The sequence below is a fragment of the Aethalodelphis obliquidens genome, unplaced genomic scaffold (assembly GCF_003676395.1).
Source record: "Aethalodelphis obliquidens isolate GAN/ISIS:26980383/991018 unplaced genomic scaffold, ASM367639v1 scaffold35, whole genome shotgun sequence".
Lineage (NCBI taxonomy): Eukaryota > Metazoa > Chordata > Mammalia > Artiodactyla > Delphinidae > Aethalodelphis > Aethalodelphis obliquidens.
The window spans coordinates 8792893-8817167 of record NW_020837979.1 but is presented as its reverse complement, the minus strand read 5'-3'; the positions used below and the strand labels follow the sequence as shown (position 1 = coordinate 8817167).

The following is a 24275-nucleotide window of genomic DNA, read 5'->3' as shown; positions in this document are numbered from 1 at the left end:
CTTTTTTTTTTTTTTTTTTTTTTTTTTGCGGTACGTGGGCCTCTCACTGCTGTGGCCTCTCCCGTTGCGGAGCACAGGCTCCAGATGCGCAGGCTCAGCGGCCATGGCTCACGGGCCCAGCCGCTCCGCGGCACGTGGGATCTTCCCGGACCGGGGCACGAACCCGTGTCCCCTGCATCGGCAGGCGGACTCCCAACCACTGCGCCACCAGGGAAGCCCTTGAGTAAACTTTCGATTCAAGTATAACACATCTATGGAGGAGTACACAAACCAAAGCGTCCAGCTCAATGAATTACCGCAAGGCAAACATACCCACATAACATTCAGACCACGAAACCAAGTCCCGACATCCTAGAGGCCCCTTGAGCCCTCAGCCCCTCTCTGCCAAGGGCTGCTATCCCTCTCCTAACTGCCAGTTGGTTTTGTCTGGTTTTTAACTTTATATAAAAGAAATCATATAGTATGTATTGTTTTGTGCCTGGCTTCTTTTGCTCATCATTTTATTTGTGAAATGCATTCACAAACCTAGATGCTGTTGGGTGTAGTTGTGGCTCGTTTATTCTCATGGCTGTATAGTATTCCATTGTGCAAATACCGTAATTTATTTATGCCTTCTACTGCTGAAGGAGATTTTGGACCGTTATGAGTAGTGCTACTGTGAACATTTTTCTTTTGATAATGCTGTTCTATGCCTTTCTGTTGGTTGTATACGTAGGAGCAGAATTGCTGGGGTAGAGGGTATGTATATTGCTTCTTAGCTGCTCGTTTTCTTGGAAATTTATCTGTGGGAATCCTTTGGGACTTGACCCAAATTTCATGCTCCAGTGAGGATTTGTCTTTGCCTCCTCTAGTTATCACTAGGGGCACTGCCAACCAGAGACTGCGTCAAGTTTTCTCTGGACCGTGCAGGTGGCATGAGTGAAGAATGCAACCTGCATGAGGCCCCACTTGTGGTTACAAATTTTCAGGAAAATTCCTGCCCCTCTACCCGGAGCCACGCTGGAGATGGGCGAGTTTCCTTACTGTCTTCTTCCGTGTGGTGGATTCTTTCTCACTGAATGAGGGTTTAGGGTTTGCAGTGCCAGCTCTGCATAGCAGACTAGTTTGCTCGGGCTGCCATCAGAATGTACTGCAAATTGGGCGGCTTATAACAACACGAATGAGTTCTCTCACAGTTCTGGAGGCTAGAAGTCTGAAATCAAGGTGTTGGTGGGTTGATTCCTTCTGATGGACCTGGGGGAGAATCTCTTCCACGCCTCTCTCCCAGCTCCTACGTGTTGCCTGCCATCTTCGGTGCTCCTTGGCTTGTAGATATATCATTGCATCTCTGCCTCCATCTCCACATGGCGTTCTGCCTCTGTCTCTGTGTCTCTACAGGCCTGTCATCTCTCTGTCCCTCTCCTCTGCTTATAAGGACACCAGTCCTTATGGGTTAAGGGTCCAACCTACTCCAGTACGATCTCGTTTTACCTAATCACAGCTGCAATGACCCTATTTCCAAATAAGGTCACATGCAAAGGTAGCAGGGATTGGGACTTCAACATAGTTTTACAGGGGATGCAATTCCACCCATGTCACATGGGGTGTCCTGTTAGACTGCCCACCCCGGGCAGTGCTCAGCTGTCTCTCCTGGGCCCTGGCAGTCGTCAGAAAGACCTGGTTCTCCAAGATTTGCCAGAAACTCAGAGGACAAAAGTCCGCTTTGCTTCCGCTTGCCTCACGGACTTTCTGCTTTTACTTTATTTTTGTTTTCTGTGGATTTCTTGCTTTTATGTCAACCCAGCAATACATCTCATAAAAAGAATCCCTTGGGAATTCCCTGGTGGTCCAGTGGTTAGGACTCTGCGCTTTCATTCTCATGGGACCGGGTTTGATCCCTGGTCGGGGAACAAAAATCCCGCAAGCCACACAGTGCAGACAAAAAAAAAATGATTCCTTTATGCTTCACCTAGCTTTTCCCCCCTCTTTTCTTTTTTTAAATAAATTTATTTATTATTTTATTTTTTGGCTGCGATGGGTCTTCGTTGAGGTGCGCGGGCTTCTCATTGCAGTGGCTTCTCTTGTTTCGGAGCACGGGCTCTAGAGCACAGGCTCAGTAGTTGTGGTGCACGGGCTTAGCTTCTCCGCAGCATGTGGGATCTTCCCGGGCCAGGGCTCGAACCCATGTCCCCTGCATTGGCAAGCGGATTCTTAACCACTGCACCACCAGGGAAGTCCCCCGCTCTTTTCAATAAGGATCATGGCCAGGAGACCCAGCCTGCCAAGCCCATCACTGGCTGTGTCCATGCTTACTCCTCTACCCCACTCCTCTGCACGGCAGGCCCTTCACGTCAGATGTCTGTCCACGCCAACCAAACCCTGGGGCTCCCGAACACAGGACCCACTCCTCATGTGCCTACCCACCACCCAGAAGGAAGACCCTACCTCAGGGCAGGCCCCTGGCCTTGGCATCTTGCCTGAGTTAGGGGCACGGGCTCTGGAACGGAATGCCTGCTTTATACCACCTGGTTGTGCCACCACAGGGAAACTGCTTCCCATCACTAGCCTGGGTTTTCCCACCTATAAACTGGGGACTCCGTAAGGCTGTGTGACACTGAGCACAGTGAATGCTCCGGCCAGCCGGCTGTGCTCATCAAAGCGCGTCCATCCTGGACTGGCCTGCAGCCCACCTTCCAGTAGGAGGAGTCTAGTAAGGATGCTTAGCAGATCCTAGAGGAATGAAGTAGCCCAAGAAAGGTCCTCTGAGGGGACACAGTGAGGGAACACTGTCCCTCAGACCTCCAGCCCCCACCCCCTGCTCGTGTCTCTGTGTCTCAGGGAACATCTACCATTATGTGCCCTGGTACAACACCAAGCCCGTCGTGGCCGTGACCTCCTACTGGGAGGACGTCAGCTTCCGCATGAACTGCCTCAACCTCCTCCAGTTCACTCGGGACCGCCTGGTGAGTGGTGTGGGGATGGGGGATGGGGTGGCGGTACAGGGAAGGACCCGGGTCATTGATGGGAGACTTGGGAAAATGAATCGCAGTCTTAGGAACCCGGTCACTCAGCTCTCTCATGCACTCCACGCCAATTGAGACAGACGTGCCAGACACAGGCACTGAAGACACAACGATGGGTAGACACAGTCTTCGCCAGCAGGGAAGTCGGATATGCAAATAGGCGGTACGCAGTGCAGTAGGGCTGCGGTGGAGATGCAGGAGAACCATGGGGGCAGAGAGATTGGGGTGGGGGAGATGAAGAGAGGAGAGTCAGAGGAGGTGTTCAAAAAGGAGATGACATTGGAGCAGAGTCTTGCTGGGGGTAGAGAACGGAACGACAGGCAGAGCCATGGTGATAGGAAGTTCGGGGGTGGTGGGGGCCTGGAGGTGAGGTGGAAATAAGGCCAGGGAAGCTGGGAAGGGTCCGATCACAAAAGGTCTTCATGACTGTTAAGGAAGGAAGCCGCAGAGCAGTTTTAGGCAGGAGAGCCACCTGGTGCCCCCGCCTCAGATATGACTTTCTCGCACCGATAGAAGGGGAGCCCAGTGTCAGGGCCCTGTAACCTCTTCACCGTCCCACCCTGTCCTGGCTCCTTCCCGCCACCCATTGGGAGGGTGGGTGGGAATCCTAGCCTTGCAAGGGCGTGTGACAGCTTCGGACTGACATCCCCAGGTTACCCCTCAAATATCCCCAAGTCCTGGCTGAAACCATCTTGGGCCAATCAGCCCTGCAGCCTGTCCTGAGGGAGCCCCATGCTCACTTGCCACTTCTCTCCTGCTGGGCAGAAAGCCAATCTGGACACCCTGAAATCCATGAGGAATCCAAGGGACCCGGCTCTACTCCTCCAGTGGGAGAAACTGCTGAGGGAGCTGATGGAGGACTGCAAGTAGGGGCGGTGGGCACCTCACCCGGGGCAGGCTCACACAGGGTCTGGGGGGCAGACAGGACCCTACAGAACAGCCCTCACCGCCACCCTTCCGCACCCCTGCCTCCACAGGAAATATGAGATCTGCGCAGATCTCTCCCCAAACCACAGAGCTGCCTCTCTCCCATTCAGGGACCCCCAAAATGGCCCTGACCTCCCCACCCATCACTGTTCCCCCCACACCCATGCCTGGGGCTCCTCCCAAACCAGCCTCCCCGTTGTCCAGACAAGCCCTGCACAGTCCCGGCCCGTACCTTTTCCCCTGCCGCTCCTTCTATCCACAAGGCCCTCTTTGGGGTCCTGCCTGTTCTGGAAGAGCCATTGTAAGGCTCCTCCTGGCCCGGCAGCCCACATGGATCCTCCCCACTCCCGCCCGGGTTTGGTTGGCCCCTGTCTCACAGCTCACACCTCTGTCCATGAGGAGGTCCTGAGCACGAGCCTGGCACACTGCAGGGGCTGGGAGGATGGGAAGGGGAAGGATGAGGACCCAGGGGCCAGGACCGCAGTGAGTGGGCTTCCTAAGGAGGGTGGGCAGGGCTCCCCGGGTCAGGCCAGCAGGCGCGGGGCAGGATCTTGGGTCTAGGAAGGGCACTGAGGCCGGGCGGGATGGTGAGCAAGGGACATGGAGAGAGACTCAGCCCCCACCCTCCCGGTCCTGGCCACAGGCGCCCACTGCCCTGCATGACTGATCAGCCCAAAGCAACCGACCTGGACAAGAAGAGGTGGCAGCTCCGCAGCCTCCTTCTGCAGGAGCTGGCCCGGAAGGCCAAGGAAGCCCAGCCCAGGGACATGGTGGCCACCGTGGAGGGCTGGCTGTACCGCCTCAACGCCGTGCTCCCCGAGGTGGGTGCTGGACACTCCGGCCGGGAGCGGGCCGTGGAGCCGGCCACGTGGGCCTGACGCTGTCCCGCCCGGCAGCCCCAGACAAACCTCCCGGACGTGATGATCTGGCTGATGTCCCGGGAGCAGCGAGTGGCCTATGCACAGGTGCCCGCCCACACCATCCTGTTCTCCCCGACCGGGGCCCGGCACTCCGGCAGGTTCTGTGGGAAGACACAGACCCTCTTCCTGCAGGTGGGGAGGCCAGGGGTCCTCAGGGGAGGAGAGGGCCTAGGACGTCCCAAGGGAGAAGCCCTGAACCCCCCCACCCCGGGCAGCCCCCATGAGCCTCCCAAGGGCATGCCCGCTTCCTCTCTGTCAGGCCCTTTACCAGGTGAAATGGGGTTTAAACAGTTCTCCAGAGGAAGGCGGGGGCCTGGGACCATCAGCATGTGGCCGACACCAAGTCCACGCCACCCATGACTATTCCTCCAATTTGTCCCCTCCATCATCTGATGCTTCACTTGGTCCTGTCCCTGTCCTGTCTCCCCTGGACCACGACTGGCTGCTAGCTACATATTTAATACCTATAAGGTTTGGTTGCCAGCCCCTCATATCAGACACAATCCATAAATAAGGCTGACTGACCACAAGTCCCCTGCCCTGAAGACAGCCCTGGGAGGCAGGTGGGGGACACTGCCTCCATCTCGGAGACGTCCCTGGCTCCCCACTGCCCTTTCCGCCATGGTGGAAGGGCCCACCTGAGTCCTTCTCATCCTGCAAGAATCACTGAGACTTGAATCCTGGCTCTACCACTCATTGGCTTGTGTGAGCCGGAGCCAACTCCTGAGCGTGTCTGGCCTCAGCCTGCTCCTCTGTGAAATGGGCCTGGCGATAACGATGCCCGCCTTGTGGTGGTGTGTGAGGATCAGAGCACTTAGCTCGTTGCCTGGCGCATAGCAAGCACCGTTGTCAATGGCCCCATCAGCACCAGTCCTCCCTGGAGCATTCCCAGGTTCCCCAGCGGCACCCGTACCGGCCTCTGTTATGGCCATCACCCAGCTCAGTGTGAGGCCCCTGCTCCCAGGGCTCAGGGTGAAGGGGCAGGTGTGTGTGCCCCCCCTCACCCGCACCCCTGCCCCTGGGGGCCTGCACCCCCGTGGTTGCTGACCTACCTCCGGCTCAGTACCCAGAGGGTGAAGGAAAGAAGGACGCGCTCCCGGCCCAGCTCCGGGTCTGCATGTGGCTCGGCAACGTGACCGACAGCAAGGATCTGCAGCTGCTCCGCCAGGGCGAAGTGGTCGTGTCCGCGGAGACGGTGAGCGGGGCCCCGGGTGGGGCCGGCGGGAGGGTGACCCGGCAACAGCCCAGCTCCGAAGATGGAGATGAACATCACTGGCAGAATCCGAGAACCGTGAAAGGGGCTCGAGAGAGGTGGCAGAAACTAAAGAGGTCCCCTGTTGACAAGCCGTAGGCTGCGGTGACAGGAGCGCAGCTGAATGGTCCCCTGGGGCTGGTCACTCTCACCCAGACGGAGGTTTATGGGGAGTTTCTCCCAATTCGTTCAGGCTGTGTGAGGTGAGCCAGGCTCCGACTGCTTGCAGGGGGTCTCGTCCATCATCAGCGTGACAGCCCGGGACCCCTGCCGACCCCAGCTGGGTCCTGCAGGCCAGCCTGGTGGTGCCGGGGAGGGGGAGGCCTGGGACAGTCAGAGGGGCCGGAAATGAGGTATGTTCCCTTAGAACCGTAAACCCAGGAGGTGTGTGAGCAGCCGGCCAGAGGCCGCTCTGTAATCAGAGGAGGGGAGGACATGGCTCAGGAGAAGGTCCTGAGAACAGAAGAGAAATAAGTTTTGAGTTTCGGGCTTTTTAACTTACTTTGTCAAAACATTTTCATGGTTCCTAAGTTGCATGTTGTGGATAGATTGTAGAACTTGAGGTGCTGAGACAGAGAGGGATTTAGGATGAGTGCGTGCCCAGAAGGGGAGTGTGGAAGAAAGGTCCAGAGGCAGCAAAGACAGGGCAGTGGTGGAGCAGGACCAGGTTCCCCAGGGTCAGCAGTGACACGGGGTGGACAGGTCACATCCCAGGCACCACCAGGCTCTAACACAGGCATCCACCCCACTCCACTCCTCGAGAGCTGAGCCGCCTGGGGTAGAGGTGACCTTTGAGCCTCAGTCTCCTCAACTGTGAAATGGGAGTGTGCGGCTGAAAGGGGTTAGTTCATGTAATGCCCTAGGCACGGGCCCAGCCACAGTGAGCACTTGATGAGTGGCAGCTGCCTGTGCTGATTGACAGCGGGGGCGGTGCCGTCCCATTACAAGCGACAACGCAGCTCCTGCCCCCGGGCAGGTGCCACATGGCCCTCTGCCTGACTACCACATTTCTGGGAGGTGCTTACAGCCCAGAGTGGGGGACCTAGGGCCAGTGCTGGGTATGCTGGGGGTGGCAGCAGGCACTGATGGACTCCCCTCCCCCAGTACGAGAACGAGGCCAAGTATAAGGACCAGTGGGGACAGCAGTGGCTGCAGCACTGCCCCAGCTTCTCGGACGTCATGGGGCACAAGGCCCTCCCCAAGGAAGATTTCAAGGAGCCCCATGGATGGCACTGGCAGGGGCCATGGACAGTGGAACCTCAGCGGAGGTAAGGCTGGGATGTGGGACCCGAAGCCTGTGAGCCCCTGGACAGGCAGCAGTGGAGCTGACGCCGCTTCTTACCCAGGAGGGCCAGTAGGCAGCAGCCCAGAGAGGCGGGCACACAGCTACTGCAGCCTGGTTCCGGGGGCTGGGGTGCATAGGACAGGGGGACCTACCCACCACCCTACCTTGCATGCCAGGCCCCGCTGCCCAGCCTTGCCCAGAGCAGGTGGGGCTGCCAGGTATGGCAGTGCTCAGCCAACAGAGGAGGACCCCAGGGGCCTGTAAGCTCAGGGAGATATGCTGGGAACTTGAGGTCTCACTGCCCCCAGGCTCCTCCTGGACACAGACATCAACAAGAGCCAGGTGCTGGAGGAGGTGTACGAGAACCAGTGCCGAGACGCCACGGGGGCCTGGGGGCCTGCCGCCATCCCCAACACAGACGTGGTGAGCAGGGGGTGCGGGGGGGCCAGCGATTCAACCAGGGGGGCACCTTGGAAGCTGGGGTGTCTGAGTGGAAAGAGCACTGGATCAGGCGTTACCAACTGAGCCCTGCTCCCTGGTGTGACCTTGGGTGAGCGCTGATGGGGTTTGTATCCCAAGGTGGTGGGGAGAGGTGCCCTAAATGGGACTGGAAGGACGACAGAGTGGGCACCTTTCCTTCCCCCTTTCGAAGGTGGCGCTTTTACCCAGAATTCAAAGTTCAGTAAGGAACTGAACTTTGAATTTTGTTTCTTTTTTTCTGGCTTCACCGCGCGGCACGCGGGATCTTAGTTCCCCAACTAGAGATCGAACCTGGGCCTCCAGCCGTGGAAGCGCGGAGCCCTAACCACTAGACCACAGGGGAATTCCCGAATTTTGTTTCAGTTTTCACGAACTTAAATTTAAGGAGCCCCAGGAGGCTGGAGGCCACGATGGCTGCAGTAGGCGAGCAACACGGCCCTTGGCCCACCCTCTCTGTGCACCCACAGAACGGAGAACCCGTGGAGGCCCGGGAGAATGTGAAGTGTCCCCAAGGCTGGCACGTGAAGAAGAACTGGGCTGTGGAGCTGAACCACGCGGTGGACAGTGAAGGTCAGTCCTCTGGGCAGCGGCTAAGGGCGGCAGGGCCTGGAACTGAAAGTAGCCAGGCTGTCGGGTGGGGTAGGCCTGCGTTCCTGGGGGGCCTCAGTCTCCGGAGAGCAGGGCCTCCACCCTTGCCACAGACGTGGGCCCCAGCTTTGAGACAGGGCAGGTGCTAAGCGCCTCCCGAGCACGTGAACTGGGGTCGCGTCCAGAGCCTGGTTCACCCCAGGTGGCTCCAGGGAAGGGGCGGTGGGCTGGGAGTCGGAAGACCTGGGCTCAAGATGCAGCCTCTGCTACTTACGGGCTGTGTGACCTTGTGCGGGTCCCAGGACGCCTGTGAGCCTCACCTTCCTTGTCTGTAAGATGGGCAGTTGAGCCCAGGCCACCGGTGACGCAGTGTGACCACACCTTCCTTTGTGGCCGGAGAGACCTGGACGTGAGGGACAGCACTGACCCCTCGGCCTGCCCTTCCAGGGCTTATCTCTCAGGCCTGTCCGAGCCCCCGAGCCTGTGGGCCCCTGGGCACCCACGGGCTGTATCCTGGTCCCTCAGGCTGGGAGTACGGAGTGGGCATCCCACCCTCGGGGCTGCCCCAGGTCTGGAACTCGGTGGAGAAGACCTACTACTCCTGCCGCCGCCGGCGCTGGGCGCGCGTGCGCTACCGGGACCACGGGAGGCTGAGCCACGAGCAGGAGACCCTGTCCTTCCTGCAGCTGGTGAGGGGCCGCCTGGTCAGGGACCTGGCGGGACCATGGATGGGACCCACCCTTGGCCAGGTGAGAGGGTGACTCTGCTCCCCCCGCAGCACCACCCCAGCCTGGCTGAGGACGAGGAAGGCTGGGAGTACGGCATCTTCGGTTCCAAGTTCCACCTGAACCCTCAGCCCCAGAGCCAGTTCCGCCGCCGCCGCTGGCACCGCAGGCTGGCCCCCAACAAGGTCAAGGGCATTGCATCCATATTCCTCCTGGAGGGATCCTTGGTAAAGCCCCAGTGGGCTAGGTGTCTCTTCCCTGCAACCCCACCTCCGGAGCCAGGGCCCCCTGGTGCGCCAGGCAGACGGAGACGCCCCGTGTGGCCAGATGCACTGACCACTGCAGGTGGGGGGACCTGGGCCCCGGAACCACATCCTCAGGCTTTGGATGGGGAGAAGGGTGACCTGGGCCTGGGCTGGGGGAGGCAGGAAAGGCACCTATGAGCCTCAGGGAGTCTGTCCTGGGCACAGAGTCTAGATATGAAACAGCAAGCTAAGAGGGAAGCGGACGTGGTGTCGTCGACACGGAGACTGGACAGAATCAGGAGCTCCTGGAGGGCTCCCCCAGAGATCACCCAGCCACCCAACCTGCCCTTCATCTACTGCATCTTCAACAGTGAGCATTCAATTGGGAGTCGGCTTGGGTGGCCCCGGAGACACCCAGCACCTGAGGACAGGGAGCAGGGGGCATGGGGTGGGGATCCTGGGGACGGGTGGCGGACACAGCTCCTCTCTTACCCAGAGCCCCACTACTACCAGCTCTTCTGCTACATCTACCAGGCCCGGAACCTGATGTCTAACCACATCCAGACATTCCAGGGTAGGCGTGGGCACCTCTTCTCCCCCAGCCCCTCCATGTGGCCACCCAGCAGTATAAAGGATGTGGCGAGGAGGGGGTGACACACATGCAGACCCCTGCCCCCAGCAGCTCATGGCCCTGGTTTGGGGAAGAGACACAAGAACAAGGAATACAAGGTGGGACCGCTCTTGTGGTGTGTCCCCAACACTGTGGAATCAAGACAGGGAGGCTTCATCCCACTGGAGGCCACTTAGCTGAGCCTTGAAGAGGAAGGAGGAGTTTGCTGGCCCTTGACAAGGAAGAGGGAGGATGAGACACAAAGGCGAGAGAGAGGATGACATGCTTGGGAACCACTTGTTCCTTGTGCTGGACAGAAGATGAGGGGTGGGGAGGAGGGGTGGCAATTTCTAGCCCTGTGTGGAGGCCCCATGGGAGGTTTCAGGTGAGTCACGTGCTCCTGCCTTGGGCTGGCAGTGGCCCTGTTTGTTGGGAGCCAGACTGTTGGACAAGGGTCTGAGCCAGGGCAGTGGATGTCTGCTGGGAGCTGTGTCCACTGGGCATCAGCACCCTCGTCGAGAGGGTCGTGTGATGTTCCTTGATGCCAAGGCCACTTGCTGATGCTGTGTGAGGGCAGCCACGTGTAGCCTGGTCCCCAGAACCCCTCCAGAGGAGCCGCCGGGCCCTCTGCGTCTGTGACGGCTAGGCCCCAACCATGATGGTATAAGGGGCCTCTAGCTATAAGCCCATGTGCTCTGTGGCTTACTCTGAGGTGGCCTTCTGGGGAGCTGGAGTGGCTGTGGCTGTCTGGCCTGAGCCTCCCCGGGTACCCAGTCCGGTGGTGGCAGCAGCCAGAAGAGGGGAGAGCCTCACTCGGCAGCTCAAAGGCACAGCTCTCCTTCCACCCACAGCGCCCTTCATTCGGTTGGTCTTCTTGAACCACAGCCAGTGTACCCAAACCCTGAAGAGCTCTGCAGCCCCTACGTGGGCCCAGACGCTCATCTTCCAGCACCTCCTCCTGTACGAGAACCCCCAGGACACCAAAGAGAGCCCGCCATTCGTGGTGTTGGAACTGTGGCAGCGGGACCCCCAGGTAAGGTGGGCTGGGCTGGGCAGAGCTCTGAGAAGTTTTTAATGTATTTTTTTGGCCGTGCCATGCGGCATGCCGGATCTTAGTTCCCAGACCAGGGATTGAACCTGTGCCCACTGCAGTGGAAGCACAGAGTCCTAACCACCGAACCGCCAGGGAATTCCGTGAGGAGCTTTTATTTGATTTGATTTTTTTGCGGTACGCGGGCCTCTCACTGTTGTGGCCTCTCCCGTTGCGGAGCACAGGCTCCGGACGCGCAGGCCCAGCGGCCATGGCTCACGGGCCCAGCCGCTCCACGGCATGTGGGATCTTCCTGGACGGGGGCACGAACCCGCGTCCCCTGCATCGGCAGGCGGACTCTCAACCACTGCGCCACCAGGGAACCCAGGAGCTTTTATTTTAGAGGAGAATATTCGGAAAGTTCTCCAGCGGGACCTGATTCGCAGAGCACATCGCATTGATCCTAGAGTTGTCAGAATCCCAGGAGGAGCCAGACCCCTGCCAGCCTGGCCTCCATGTTTTGTGAACTTCCCCTTCCCTCCAGGGCAATGAGAGCTTGTGGGGACGGAGCATGTGGTCACCGGTGGTCTGGCTGGATGTCCAAAAACGGATCCTGCCCCCCATGAGGTGGCACCCCCTTGTAAAAGGGTTGGAGGAGGAAGAGGGCGAGATCTTGGCGTCCTGTGAGCTGATCCTCGAGACTGAGGTGCTGGGAGAGAGGGCCCGGCTGGGAGTGTGGTGCCCAGCGCCCTCACTCTGCCCCACTCCCCTGCCACATGTCCCCACAGCCAGTGGCCCCCAACCGCAGCCCCTCAGCAAAGTCCTGGGGCCCGGGAACCAGAACACTGGGCTGGGAGGTGCCGGCCTGCCCAACCTCTCCCTAACTCCCCTGCCAGCTTCTGCCCATAGGGTTCCGGGGCCGCCGCAGTTGAGCCTCTTAGGGTCCTGCTTGCGTGTGTGGCGGGGCGGGGGACAGTAGGACCAGCCCAACAGGGCCTCAGGCTCCCTGCTCTCCAACCTCATCCCTTCAGAGTCTCAGACAGCAGCTGCCACTCTTAAGTGTTCCCTGGAAGAGTGGGATCTACATCCTCCCCAAGAGCATCCAGCCCACGCTAAGGAAAATGGCTATTGAGGTGACGACACGTGGAGCAGGGCGGGTGGGCAGGGCGCAAGCCACCCCCAGAGCAGTCGAGCACCACGGTGCGCTCTCTGCTGACCCCCTTGGGCCTCCTGCCTACCTGCTCCAAAGCTTGGACCCCGAGAAGATACCATGTGAGAGATGGAGGGAGACAGGAGAGAAATGAAGTTCTGATAGAACATTTAAAAGTATTTTCATGCAAACCTCTGCAGTGGGTCGTAGACAAAGGGCTTTAGCAACCATTACCTACAGATGTAAGCCTCATGAGGCCCCTGTGCAAAAAGTAGGGACGACCTTCCAGAGACGGAAATTCAGGCTCTGAGAGACAACACATCCACGCACAGTGACACAGGGGCTCAGTGGCAGCGCCAGGGTTTAGGCCCGGCCCTGCCTGACTCCAAATGCCAGGATGTTTCTCACCTCTTCTGAAAGTAGCATGGAGGCGCCCAGGTCAGAACCTACGTGCCCTGCGGCAAAGAGCGGAAGATGGTCAGGTCCTCCCCTCACTGGAGCCAAGATCAGACCACCTGGCTGGTTTCCACTCTGGCCCTGAGGCGGCCCAATGAGTAGGGTGTGGACAGCTCCTGGGGTACCCAGTGTTTGTCCGTTGAGAGCGAGATCCCCGGGTGCTGGCTCGCTGACTGGCCGTGGAGTTCTGTGGGATCCAGGTCAGCCACGAGCTGGACGGCACCGAGGTGCCCAAGAACCCCGGGGCACTCCAGCTGCTGCGGGCCTGGGGGGCAGCCGGCAGCGGGAGGTAACCCCTGAGAGAGATGATTAGAGGCCAGATGGGCAGCGGGGGAGGAAGGGCAATACCTAATGGGCACCTCCCTCGTGGAGGAGCGACGACAGCGTCCAGGCCTGGAGGACTCACCCCTCACAGGACAGGAGGACTGGGTGGGCCTTCGGACTCTGCCTTCACCCAGCCTCGTGCCCTGGCCATGCAGGCCCCCTGGGGCCCCACTGCTCCCAGGCCAGGACCCCATCAGAGGGGCCGCCTGCCCCTCCCCCCACCCTCCCTCTCTGTTCCGGCAGATGCTGGTCTGGGGCCTTCGGAACATGAAGCAGGTGCGTTCGCCCCGGCTCCTGGTGGAATGCTGGGAAGAGTCCGTGCAGACAGAGCCCATCAGGGACTTCCAGACCAATCCCAACTTCACCCAGTCAACCCTCTTCCTCACACTGGTGAGAAGGCCTTGGGCCAGGGCTGGGGCAGCCCCGGCTCGTGGGAAGCCTCACGCCCTGGCCTCTCCCTGGGGCTGCAGTACATGCCTACGGATGAGGCCTTCGCGCTGCCCCTGGTGCTGAAGGTGGTGGACAACCAGGACTTCGGCCAGGAGACCGTGGTGGGTCAGGCCAACGTTGACTCCCTACAGCCCTACTTCTGTGACCCGTGGGCTCAGGACTACATGCCCCCACGGCCTCCAAGTACGGCCCTTTCTCCTTGCCCCTTCCCAGACCTCACCAACACGCTGGCACTGGGAGTGGCCAAGGCCCTGGCTGTCCTGCTGGGTTGGTGGCCCTCCCCTCCCCCCCACTTCTCCCTTCTCCTGAGACTCATGACTGCGCTTTCTCCACGCAGTGCTGTCTGTGAAGAAGTACCAGGAGGTGAGTAAAGGGCTGGAGGCCCCATGCCATTTAGAGGAAACAGCCCTCGTGTCTGAGGAGGGTACAGATTAAACAGAGTTCCGATATCCGCGCCCCCAGCGTGAGGCCTACTTGTTCACGGAAACGCGAAAGCAGTGATCTCAACCTGGACTGCACATTAGAAATGCCCGAGAGTTTTAAAAATCCTGAGGGACTTCCCTGGCGGTCCAGTAGTTAGGACTCCGCGCTTCCACTGCAGGGGGGATGGGTTCGATCCCTGGCCGGGGAGCTAAGACCCCACGTGCTGCACAGCCCGCCCCCCCCCCCAAAATGGTTTCTGACCAGTTGCTGGGGGTAGGAACCAGAAGCAGCAATTATTTTATTCAAGCCCAAACCACCTACGCCCCACCCCCGCCCCAGGTGATTCCAGTGTTTCCAAAGTTCAGAACTGCTGCTCTAGAGCAGCACCTGTCAACCTCGAAAGCACAGGAATCCTTTGGCATCTGGAGCAAAAGCAGACTCAGCTTCAGGAGGCCTGGGGTGGGGCCTGAGGCTCTGAACGTCTGAGCCTTTCCAGGGTTAAGTGTGGAGCTGTGGGCAATGAGAACCGAGAACTAACCTGACCCTCCTTCTCAGCCCCAGTCCTATGTCTGAGGATCCCTGAATTAAAAAGCCTCTGTGAAGGGCAAGGGAGCCAGGGCAGGAAGCCGTGGCCTCGAACCCCTTCTGAGCTCGGAAGTCAGAGGCGGTGGGCGGACCGGGCGGCCAGGCCTTGCCTAGCTCACCGCCATCATTTTTCAGCTCCTAGGTTACCTTTATGAAAAGTTCTGGTTCAAGTCCAGCAACGCTGAGGTGACGTAGGCTCAGCCCCGGGGAATAAGGAACAAGTCCAGGCAGCTCAGGGAGGTGGGGCAGCATGACTCCGGGCAGAGGAAGGCCACGGTGCCTTCTCCCCGAGGGCCAAAATGCCCCTCCTCCTCACTGCCAGGATGAACACGACCAGGAAGTGGACTGGTGGAGCAAGCTGTTCTGGGCCACAGGAGATGCTCCCCTGTCCCTAAAGTACAAGTACAAAGAGTATCACACCCTGAAGGTTTGCAGGCCCCTACGACGGGAGACTGATGAAGGATGGAGAAAATCTGCGGGGAGAGGCCAACAAACCCAGCCCCGAGTCCTTGGGGAACCACCAAGTCGGGGGGCGGCTTCCTTTTCACAAGACTCCTGGCCACGCCGCCACAGGCCACACCCTTTCAGGAACCAGGGCTGCCCACCAGCAGCAGCTCTGCTGACCCCGGGGCAGATGCTCTGGGGCGAGACCTGGGTGGCCCCTCAACCCCGGTCCTAGGAATGGTCCCCCCAAGCCCTGGCCAGCTCCCCGCCAGCCGGGCCCCACACGCCCTCCCACAGGTATACGACTGCGAGCTGGAGGCCGTGCCAGCCTTCCAGGGCCTGCAGGACTTCTGCCAGACCTTCAGACTCTACCAAGAAAGGCCCAAGCTGGACAGCCCTGTGGTAGGGGAGTTCAAGGTGCGTGTCCCAGCCCTGCCTAGCTGCACCTGTCACCTCGTGCCCCTTCTGTCCAGGGAAGACTCTGACAGGAGCGCTGGTTCTATACGCTCGGCATGAGGATGGGGCACGGAGGGCTTGACAGTCTTGGGAGTGGGGGGCAGAGACTGACCTCTGCAGGGACTCAGGGTGGCCTCCCCCAACTCAGGAAGGGCGAGGGCTTCTCAGTCCCAGCTCGGGCCTGTGCTGCTCTCGGAGGCCCTAGAGCCTTCGAAAACAAGTGCGGACCCCAAGGGATGGGTGGGGGTGGAACGAGACCTCCCTTCAGCGGAAAACACCACCGTGGTCCCCGTAGAGCATCTCTGCGGCACATGCCCCTACCCGTCCTCACGGGTTTCATCCCTGCCACCCTCAACACAGACCAGGGGTACCTCCTGGAGGGCTCTACAGAGCCAGGCCAGAGGCCAATACCTTCCCTCCCCAACACACACACAGGGCCAATTCCGTGTCTACCCCTTTCCTGAGAATCCAGACACCCCCAAGCCCCCTCGCCAGTTCCTGCCTTGGCCTAAGAAAGAGGACTTCCCTCAGCAGTGCTTGGTGCGGGTGTACGTGGTGCGAGCAGCCAACCTGCAGCCCCAAGACACCAACGGCCTGGTAACGAGCAGCCCCCAGCCCGGGCACCCCCCTCACCTCACCCTACACCCCAGCATCCCAGAGCTCCCTCAGGCTGACACCCAGACTGCCAACTTCCCACAGGCCCCATCTGGTACAAGGGGCTCCTTTCTGCCCCACTCCCGCCCTCCCTGACCAACCTGGGCTGACTCTGCATTTCCCGTCCTTCTCTCACGTCTATCTGAACCCCAGTGTGACCCTTATGTGATCCTGAAACTGGGAAAGACAAAGCTTGGCAACCGGGACAAGTACCAGCCCAACACTCTGGACCCCATCTTTGGCGTGTGAGATGCCCCAACGCACCCGACCCCACGTCCCCGCTCCCTGTGCCGGGAGCAGTTCTAGAAGGCAGAGAACTCTCACGTTCCTTTCTAGCCTCCACGTTCCTAGCACAGTGTCCAACAGACAGAAGATGCATTGATGGGCAGCCCAGCTCTCCCCTCCCCCCTCAACCACTTTGCCTGGGAAGGGAGCTCAGAGTCCCACACCCCAGGCCTGTCCAAAGTCACTCCCAGCCACGACTGAGGGATGGCTATTGGCGGACAAGAGCCATCCCAGGCTCTGCTCTCCAAATTCACCAGGGCCAAACAGGGGGTAGAGCACGGGCACGTGTGGTTGGGATGCTGGAGAGGGAGCTGTGTAGATAACATGGTCCTCGGTCTCTGTGTCTCCAACACCCTCACCCAAGGATGTTTGAAATGAGCTGCACCATCCCCCTGGAGAAGGACCTAGAGATCCAGCTGTATGACTTTGACCTATTTTCACCCGATGATAAGATTGGAACCACAGTCATTGACCTTGAAAACCGACTCCTGTCTGGCTTTGGAGCTCGTTGTGGGCTCTCCAAATCCTACTGCCAGTAAGCGTGGACCTGAACCAGGGCAAGGGAGCACGGGGTGGGGGGGGTGGTGGTGGAAGAGTAAGCCCACGGCTCCCCTCGAAGACGCCTGCATCCCAGGCTGGGGAACCAGGGCCCGCACCTGTCTGCACCCCTGCTCCCAGCACTGGTCAGCCTGCAGCTCGAAGCAGAGGCTTCTCCAGGACTCAGATCTCCCCACCTTTTCCCCACAGGTCAGGGCCCTTTAGGTGGCGGGATCAGATGCCCCCAAGCCTGCTCTTGGAACGCCATGCCAGGCAGAAAGGACTGCCTCCGCCTCTGTTCAGCCCTGAGGATGACTCTGTGTTTTACAATGGGAAAAAATTCAGACTGCAAAGCTTTGGTGAGAAGCACAGCACACTGCCAGAAAGCACAGAGCTGGGCCTCTGCGACAAGTGGGGCTACAGGATGGAGGAGCTGCCCGCCTCCCCTTCTCGCCTGTAACGGATAACCAAGTCCACTGCCCAGGCTGAGGGTGGAGAAGGGGCCTACGTGGGAGACGGGAAGGCTAATGACCTCGTGATCCCCTCCTTCCATCCCCCTCCAATCTAGAGCTGAAGCCCCCTACTGCTCGCTTTCTGGGATCTAAGAAAGAACGCCTTGCGCTGTACCTCCTGCACACCCAGGGACTGGTACCTGAGCACGTGGAGACCCGCACGCTGTACAGCGACAGCCAGCCGGGCATCGACCAGGTATGAGACTGGAGGGGCTGGATCAGGAGGTGGGGAAGCCCACCCATCCAGGACAAGAGGGGAAGGAGAGGCCGGGCACCCACAGATGTACGTGAAAAGAAGACAAGCACGTTCTGTGCATGTTAATAAGCAAGAAGTCGCAGTGGTGTCTCTTAGAATGGAGAAGTTCAGAGCTGGAAAAGTCACCAACAAGAAACCGAGGCCCCGTGTCAGCTGTGGAAGTGTTTCGGGGCCTTCCCCGCCGGTGCCAGCACTGCCTTAGTCTCTCCTGAGGGAGGGTTAAGGAGGCAGCACCTGGGGTCAGAGTGCAGGCATCACAGCCCCGGCTTGGCTGTTAAGTGCAGGCTGTGTTTTCTCCACGGCAAGGAACCCCTAACAGGAGGAATAAAAATCCCCACAGGCACCCTAATTATCCCCTACCCTCCAGCCACCAGAATGGCTCACCTCATTCTCCAAATCTCTCAAGCTGATAGCACATTCTAGATACAAAGTTCTCTACTGAGCACTTTTTAAAACCATCCTCATTAAACCTGTTTTCTCATTAAATCGGGCCAATTTCAAAAGAATAAACCTAGGTCACATGGTTTAAAGGAATCTGTCTTCCACTGTTGGTAGTCCTACCCTCTTAACTCTTTTGTCTCCCCTTTTCTCACCAGCTTCAACCCTTCTTTCCTAGACCCCTGTGCTTTGTGGATAGCTTGACATCCTTAGGATGTGGTTCCACAACATAAAATGACCTGGAGATCACCTAGTTTACTCTTACTCAGGGCCACTAAGGTGGCTAATAATTGCAGCCCCAATCCCATTCTGGAGCGCCATCCAGAGAGGCTGTCCAGCAGGACCTGTTAAATGGCATCAACCCTCCAGACCCCGGTTACACTTGACATCCGTGCGCCACAGCCATCAGCCTCGTAGCCATCCTATGCTCCCAGCCTTACTGCACTATTCTCCCAGGCAAAAAAAGAAACAAGTGGAAGCTGAGGGGCGGTGTGCTGACTTCCGGTCTGAAGTCCATCCCACCTCCCAGATGCCTCGATACCCCACCACTCGGTGTTGGAAACACAGCCTCAGCAGACCTAGAAGCTGAGACAGGGCCCCCCCCAGACCAGGATGCGGAGAACGGGGGCTGGCCAACCCCAGCCAGCGAATCCATCTCCACTCTAGGGAAAGGTGCAAATGTGGGTGGACATCTTCCCCAAGAAGCTTGGTCCTCCTGGCCCCCCATTCAACATTGGGCCCAGAAAGCCTAGGAGGTGAGTGACACCCATCTCCCGAGCAACTGCACCACTCGGTGTGGCCTTCCCAGCGTGTGGAGCACCAGTGGGCTCCAACACTGAGTCACGGTGATTCTTTTCCTCTGTTGGGAAACTGGGGGGCCTCCTTTCCCTGTGGTCCCCCAAACGCAGCACGACTTGGGTGGGCACGGAGGGCAGCCTCCCAGGCCTCTCTTCCCTCACCGAGGTTGCAGCTGGGGAGCTATTCCTCAGCAAAGCCTCAGAGAACAGTGGCTACAGGTATGAGCTGCGCTGCATTATCTGGAAAACTGCCCACATGGACCTGAAGGAAAACAGTTTAAGTACCGAGAGGATGAGCGACATCTACGTCAAAGGGTGAGGGAGAGGAGCGGGGCTCCGTCAGAGTGCCCTCAGACTTGCCCAGTTCTGTCTCTCCATTTCCACCCGTGCCTGGCGTCTACTGGGCAGCCCTCCTCCCAGGGCTCCAGCTAGGGGTGGGGACAATCCGAGTGAACCCCAGGTGAGTGGACTTTGGCCCCAGGTGGTTATTCGGGCTGGAGAAGGACATGCAGAAGACAGATGTCCACTACCACTCCCTGACGGGGGAGGGCATCTTCAATTGGCGGTTCATCTTCACCTTGGACTACCTGGCAACAGAGCAAGCGTGCGTCTTGAGTCAGAAGGTAACAGGCCCAGGAGCGGGATGCACTCCTACCTCTCCCCTCAGAGCCTGCGAGCTGCACCAAGACACTTGGAATGTGGCCTTGGGTGGAACCACTCCCCGCTCCCCCTCCCCAACTTTCTCCTCCTCCTCAATGGTCCATCACTGCTGGGTGATGGGCTGCTAAGTGGCCAAAGGAACTCTCAGAGGAGACAGGCCGGAAATATGCTCTCCTGCCATCCTCCAGGACTACATATGGAGCCTGGACCCCACGGTGATGAAGTTCCCAGCCCGGCTCATCATCCAGATCTGGGACAATAACATCATCTCCGCGGATGACTTCCTGGGTGAGATCCTGGCACAGGGCCCGTGACCACAGGACAGGGAGCTCCTTTTTGCTGACGGCATTTCTCTGGGCTCAGGGGTCCTGGAGCTGGATTTGTCTGACATGCCCCTCCCGGCCCGGCACGCCAAGCTATGCTCCATCAGGATGATGGATGCTGACCCCAAGCGGCCTCACTTCCTCCAGTACAAGCACTGCTCCCTCTTTAAGATGAAGACTGTAAGCGGCTGGTGGCCTTGCCAGGTCCTCGATGGCGGCAAATGGCGCTTGTCGGTAGGCGCTGGGGAAGGTGCCTATTGCCTAGGACAGGGCTGACTACTGTGCCGCGTAACTTGGCTCTGACAGACCCTGGGGGCCTGAGCTAAATCCCTTTCCCTTTCTGGACCCTGGGAAGAGGCCTTTAAAACTATCCTTGCTCCTGCCGTCTGAGCTCAGCTCCCACCACCCATGGTGTTTCTAGGGTAAAGTGAAGATGACCCTGGAGATTTTGACAGAGAAGGAAGCCTTAATCAAGGCAGCAGGAAGAGGCCAGTCGGAACCCAACCAATACCCTACACTCCATCCTCCCCTGTAAGGGTCCTGCAGGGCAAAGGCACCAAGCCTCTTCCTCGATCACAAAGCTGAGCTGCGGGGCCTAGCAGTCTGTATGGGGTGGTGACCAGGGAAGGAGGCTGACAAGTAAAGAGGGATAATTACCGCCCCCCACCTCCCCACTCCGGCTCAATCGGGGAGAACAGCTGGGGACGGGGGAGGGCAGAAGCAGAAGTTGCTTTTTTAAAATGAAAGACCTTTGCTCTGGATTGCTTGACCTGAAGTTTCCCTCTGCCCTCCATTCTCTGCCATCTCTGCTCCTGGACAGACGCACCCATACCTTGCTCATGTGGTTTCGGTCACCCGTTACAAGGTTCATCCATGTTTTCTGGAAACGCTACCGCTTCAAAATCATAGCCATCTCAATCATCCTGCTTATAGGGCTTCTGCTGTTCAACTTTATCTATTCAGCTCCGGTGAGTGACAACCTTGGAGACAGGGGAAAAGGCACAGCTGCTCTCGGGATGACCCAAGAGAGAGCCCTCAGGTTGCTACTTCAGGCGAACTCTTATCTATTCTCTCTAGAACTATTTGGCCATGAGCTGGGTCAAGCCTGAACTTCGGCTGAGCGCTCCCATTCAAATATACGCCAATATCATCAATTCACTAAACACCAGCAACGCCAACTCTTCCAACTTCACCACTCCCATCAGAACCTGAAATCTACAACAGGCCATAAGCTGAAACTCCTCCAGGGACACATAAATCACCTGTGAGCTATTTTCCCAGAACTTCCAGCCCCACCAGACTAATTCCCCCCGTGTCTGCCAGGCTTTTCTCCTGCTCATCCACAGCACTACCCTTGGGCTTCCTACCAGTTCCTTGTTTCCGGGGTCTCGGGATATTCTGGCCGTTCTGTTCAGACCACTTCCAACAAGAAGGGCAGAGTTGTAATTTTCCACTGAAATAAACAACTTTTGTAATGGAGCCACCCTGTAATTTGTGGGGGGGGGGGTTCACAACACCATGAAAGGCTGAAAACGCCAGGCTCTCAGACAAGACTCACAAGGATGGGGATGATGTCACCCTTACGCACCTCCTCGAGTCTCCAGGGACTCTTCCACTCTAAGAGGCCCTGACATCACAGGAAAACAGAAGGCAAGGAAGGGCACCTGTGAGGAAAGGTGGCTCACGCGGGGTAAGCAGCCGGCCGAGGCCACCGCTCTCACCCCTCACGTGACCAGGTGGCCCCCTCCTCTGGGACACAGCTGGGACTCCAGCGCCCAGAACGACCTTCGGCCCCACTCATGACGGGAAGCATGTTTCTAGAACAAAAGGGGAGAGCCAGAGCAGAACCTACCACGCTAGTCAGACTGTTTCCTTGCACCACACACTGCTCTGCAGCTGGCCCGGGTGGGGGGGCTGCATTTCACGTCTTCCCCACCCTCTTCACAGAGCCTCAAGGACCTCATAAGCTAGAATCACACAAAAGCCACAAGTGTGACGATCTCCACGCTGAGCTGCCCCTCCTGCACCCCTGCCCCGGCCAGCTCACGAGCCCACCGGTGTCCTCCCACTGCAGGGGTCTAGCCAATCTCCCCCGGAACTCAAAAACACAGAACAGCCATTTGCTTTCTCAGTTCCACCTGGTCCGAAAGCCAAGCCCGGGGCCCCAGCTGACCCTCTGTCACTCTGGAGCCGCTCTGCCATGGGGGGAGGTCAGGAGGGTCCCACTGTCATCCCACCTGCACGAGAGCACTACCGCCTATGGGAAGGATACAAGAAAGCTGAGGACAACAGAAACCCACAGCCAGGCAAGGTAACCCTCCTCTCCTTCAGGGCTGAGCAGAGGGCTTTCCCAACCCAGAAGGCAGGGCAAGCGTGGATGGCTTACGGCTCAGCCAAACCCACCCGTAAAAGGAAGGCCACTCAGAAGTTCACGTTTGGTTTCCATCAGCCATGTTAAGACTTTCCCTCAGGCTACAGAAGCACAGAGCTAGGAGAGCTCAGAGTCCAAGCCCTCCAGGGAGCCTCCGGCCTGTTAGCGATGGAATCACAGGGCAGACAGGTGAGCAGCACGTGACCCCTCATCAGGTAAGGCAGTGGAATCAGGGCTGACCCACAGAGGACACTCAGGCTCGGCTGCTCAAATGACAATGAACTCTTCCAGGCACAGATGCCGGGGGTCTACTGCTTCCAGATTTACAACAACCATTCCTTATCCATTAAGAAAGAGAAGCCAGGTTTCCTCTTTGGGCAGTATCCAAGCTCAGGCTATAAGAACAAAGTTTCCTTACATTTTGAACACTCTAAGTAGGCTTCCAAAAATTATGATGAACACAAGACATGCAGCTAAGCAGGCTCCAGAGAGTCCAGAAACATCTCCACGTGGTCAGATCATGTGACAGGTGTTGCTTTCGGTGTCAAAAAGTGGAGCAGTCAGTTTCACAGTTAGTCCCACTGCATCCGTGACGTCTCCCAAGCTTCTCTTGACCTGCACACCAGCTTTCAGCCAAACCTGGCTGAGGGCCTAAAGGGACCTAATTGGGAGGGTCATGACCACACCAACAGAACCAAGATCACCCGCAAGAACAAAGGCTAGAGCCGTGAGCCCCAGCAGAATGCCCCCTCCCTACGGCCACCTAATGAGGGTCAGTGAAACTCAAGTTTGTTGTGTAGCCCCAGGCCCCAAGAGAGAGGCAGCCAGATGTCTTTTCCAGCTCAGGTTGCATCTGCAGAGGACAATGAATGGAGGGGAGGAAGGCAAGGCAGGGAAGAAGTTTCCATCCAGATTTCCAAGGAAAGCTCCTCAGGTGGAGAGAGGCTTAGACAAAAAGCAAAAACCAGTGGACAGATGGCTGGAAGGTATGAGGAGTTATCAGTTTTCTAGTCTTTGCAGATTTAAGAATGAAGTACGAGGGTCCTCTGAGCCCAACAACAAGGCAGCCTGGGCTATGACACTCTTTCGGGTGGTTTTGGCATCATGACAGCCTATGTTCTCTCCATCCCTCTTCGCTCCCAAGTGGCAGGACTGCGGGGAAAGGCACATCACAGCAGCATTGCCCAGGGGGGTGGGCTTCCTGATCCAGAGTTAGACGTCCTCATGGGTGACCATGGGAACGCAGCGTCCCTGCACTCAAAGCTCCAGTGACAGAACCGAGTCCTTGACCAGCTGCTGGAGACGAGAGAAGACCCGCCTGGCTATGTGCTCAGGCCAGTGCCTGCTCCTCCCATACTCCTGGGTGACAGTCACAGAGGTCGTGATCGCAGGAGGGCTCAGTAGAAGCGCTTTCGGCTCTGGTCCTGCCATTTGTTGTAGAGTATGAGCCCAATGACAATGGCAAATACGGAAAACACCAAAGAGAAAAAGACGATGAGAAACAGGGCCAGGCCACTCAGGGGCGGCAGCGGGGCTGTCACTAAGAAAGCAAGAGAGAAGCAAGTCAGAATGAGGAAGCCCGCCCGGTGGGAAGGGCCAACCAACAAGCTATCGAGTCCCCATTTCTGGGAGCTAGAGCTCAGACTCTCCCTTTCCAGATGCCGCAATTTAAAACCTAACAGCCCACAGTCTGCTCATCTGTAACACAGAGACAAGCGAGAAAGCAGGGGCAAGTGCTCCAAGTGCTTCGGAGAAGAACCCCGAAAACAGGCAGCCCCGCCCAGCTGTACTGCATGTCACCCCAGACCCCCACAGCCCTCAGCCTCCTCACTGGCCATGGGGCCTTTCCCCAGGATCCCCCGTGCTCACTCTCGGGCAGTTTCATGTTGTCCACCGAGGGCAGGAACACATCTCGATGCAGCTTCTCCTCTTCTGGGGTTCTCTCCACCGTCAGCTCAAACAGCTTCAGGGAAATGACATCATGGTTGTCTAAAGAAAAAGAGAACAAGGATTACTCAAGCCACCCTGAACAGAATGTCTTGGTTCAAGCTTCTAATCCACAGCTAACAAAGTGACCTGAAAAAAAATAA

General features: G+C 58.2%; 2 protein-coding genes across 10 annotated transcripts in view; one reads left to right on the top strand and one right to left on the bottom strand.

The window, feature by feature from the left end:
- The window catches only part of FER1L5 (fer-1 like family member 5), a 35764-nt gene extending 14646 nt beyond the window's left edge, over positions 1-21118 (top strand). Inside the window, 34 exon segments of the mRNA XM_027128629.1 lie at positions 2818-2942; positions 3768-3868; positions 4573-4750; positions 4826-4981; positions 5913-6053; positions 7206-7369; positions 7695-7809; positions 8334-8436; positions 8980-9158; positions 9254-9998; positions 10886-11067; positions 11609-11785; positions 12108-12329; positions 12331-12390; positions 13238-13384; positions 13465-13627; positions 13782-13807; positions 14588-14638; positions 14775-14879; positions 15194-15313; positions 15788-15949; positions 16160-16251; positions 16656-16826; positions 17039-17187; positions 17397-17536; positions 18701-18789; positions 19051-19146; positions 19313-19454; positions 19680-19779; positions 19855-20048; positions 20236-20345; positions 20635-20782; positions 20892-21009; positions 21012-21118. Of these exon segments, the coding sequence (XP_026984430.1) occupies positions 2818-2942; positions 3768-3868; positions 4573-4750; positions 4826-4981; positions 5913-6053; positions 7206-7369; positions 7695-7809; positions 8334-8436; positions 8980-9158; positions 9254-9998; positions 10886-11067; positions 11609-11785; positions 12108-12329; positions 12331-12390; positions 13238-13384; positions 13465-13627; positions 13782-13807; positions 14588-14638; positions 14775-14879; positions 15194-15313; positions 15788-15949; positions 16160-16251; positions 16656-16826; positions 17039-17187; positions 17397-17536; positions 18701-18789; positions 19051-19146; positions 19313-19454; positions 19680-19779; positions 19855-20048; positions 20236-20345; positions 20635-20782; positions 20892-21009; positions 21012-21118 (5078 nt within the window).
- Positions 21119-22248: 1130 nt separating this feature from the next.
- Positions 22249-24275, bottom strand: part of LMAN2L (lectin, mannose binding 2 like) — a 39536-nt gene continuing 37509 nt past the window's right edge. For all 9 annotated transcript variants that reach the window (XM_027128940.1, XM_027128933.1, XM_027128932.1 and 6 more), the window contains 2 exons: positions 24055-24174; positions 22249-23725 (listed from right to left, as the gene is read on the bottom strand). In XM_027128940.1, the coding sequence (XP_026984741.1) occupies positions 23583-23725; positions 24055-24174 (263 nt within the window). In that variant the 3' untranslated portion in view covers positions 22249-23582. The remainder of the gene's footprint in view (positions 23726-24054; positions 24175-24275) is intronic.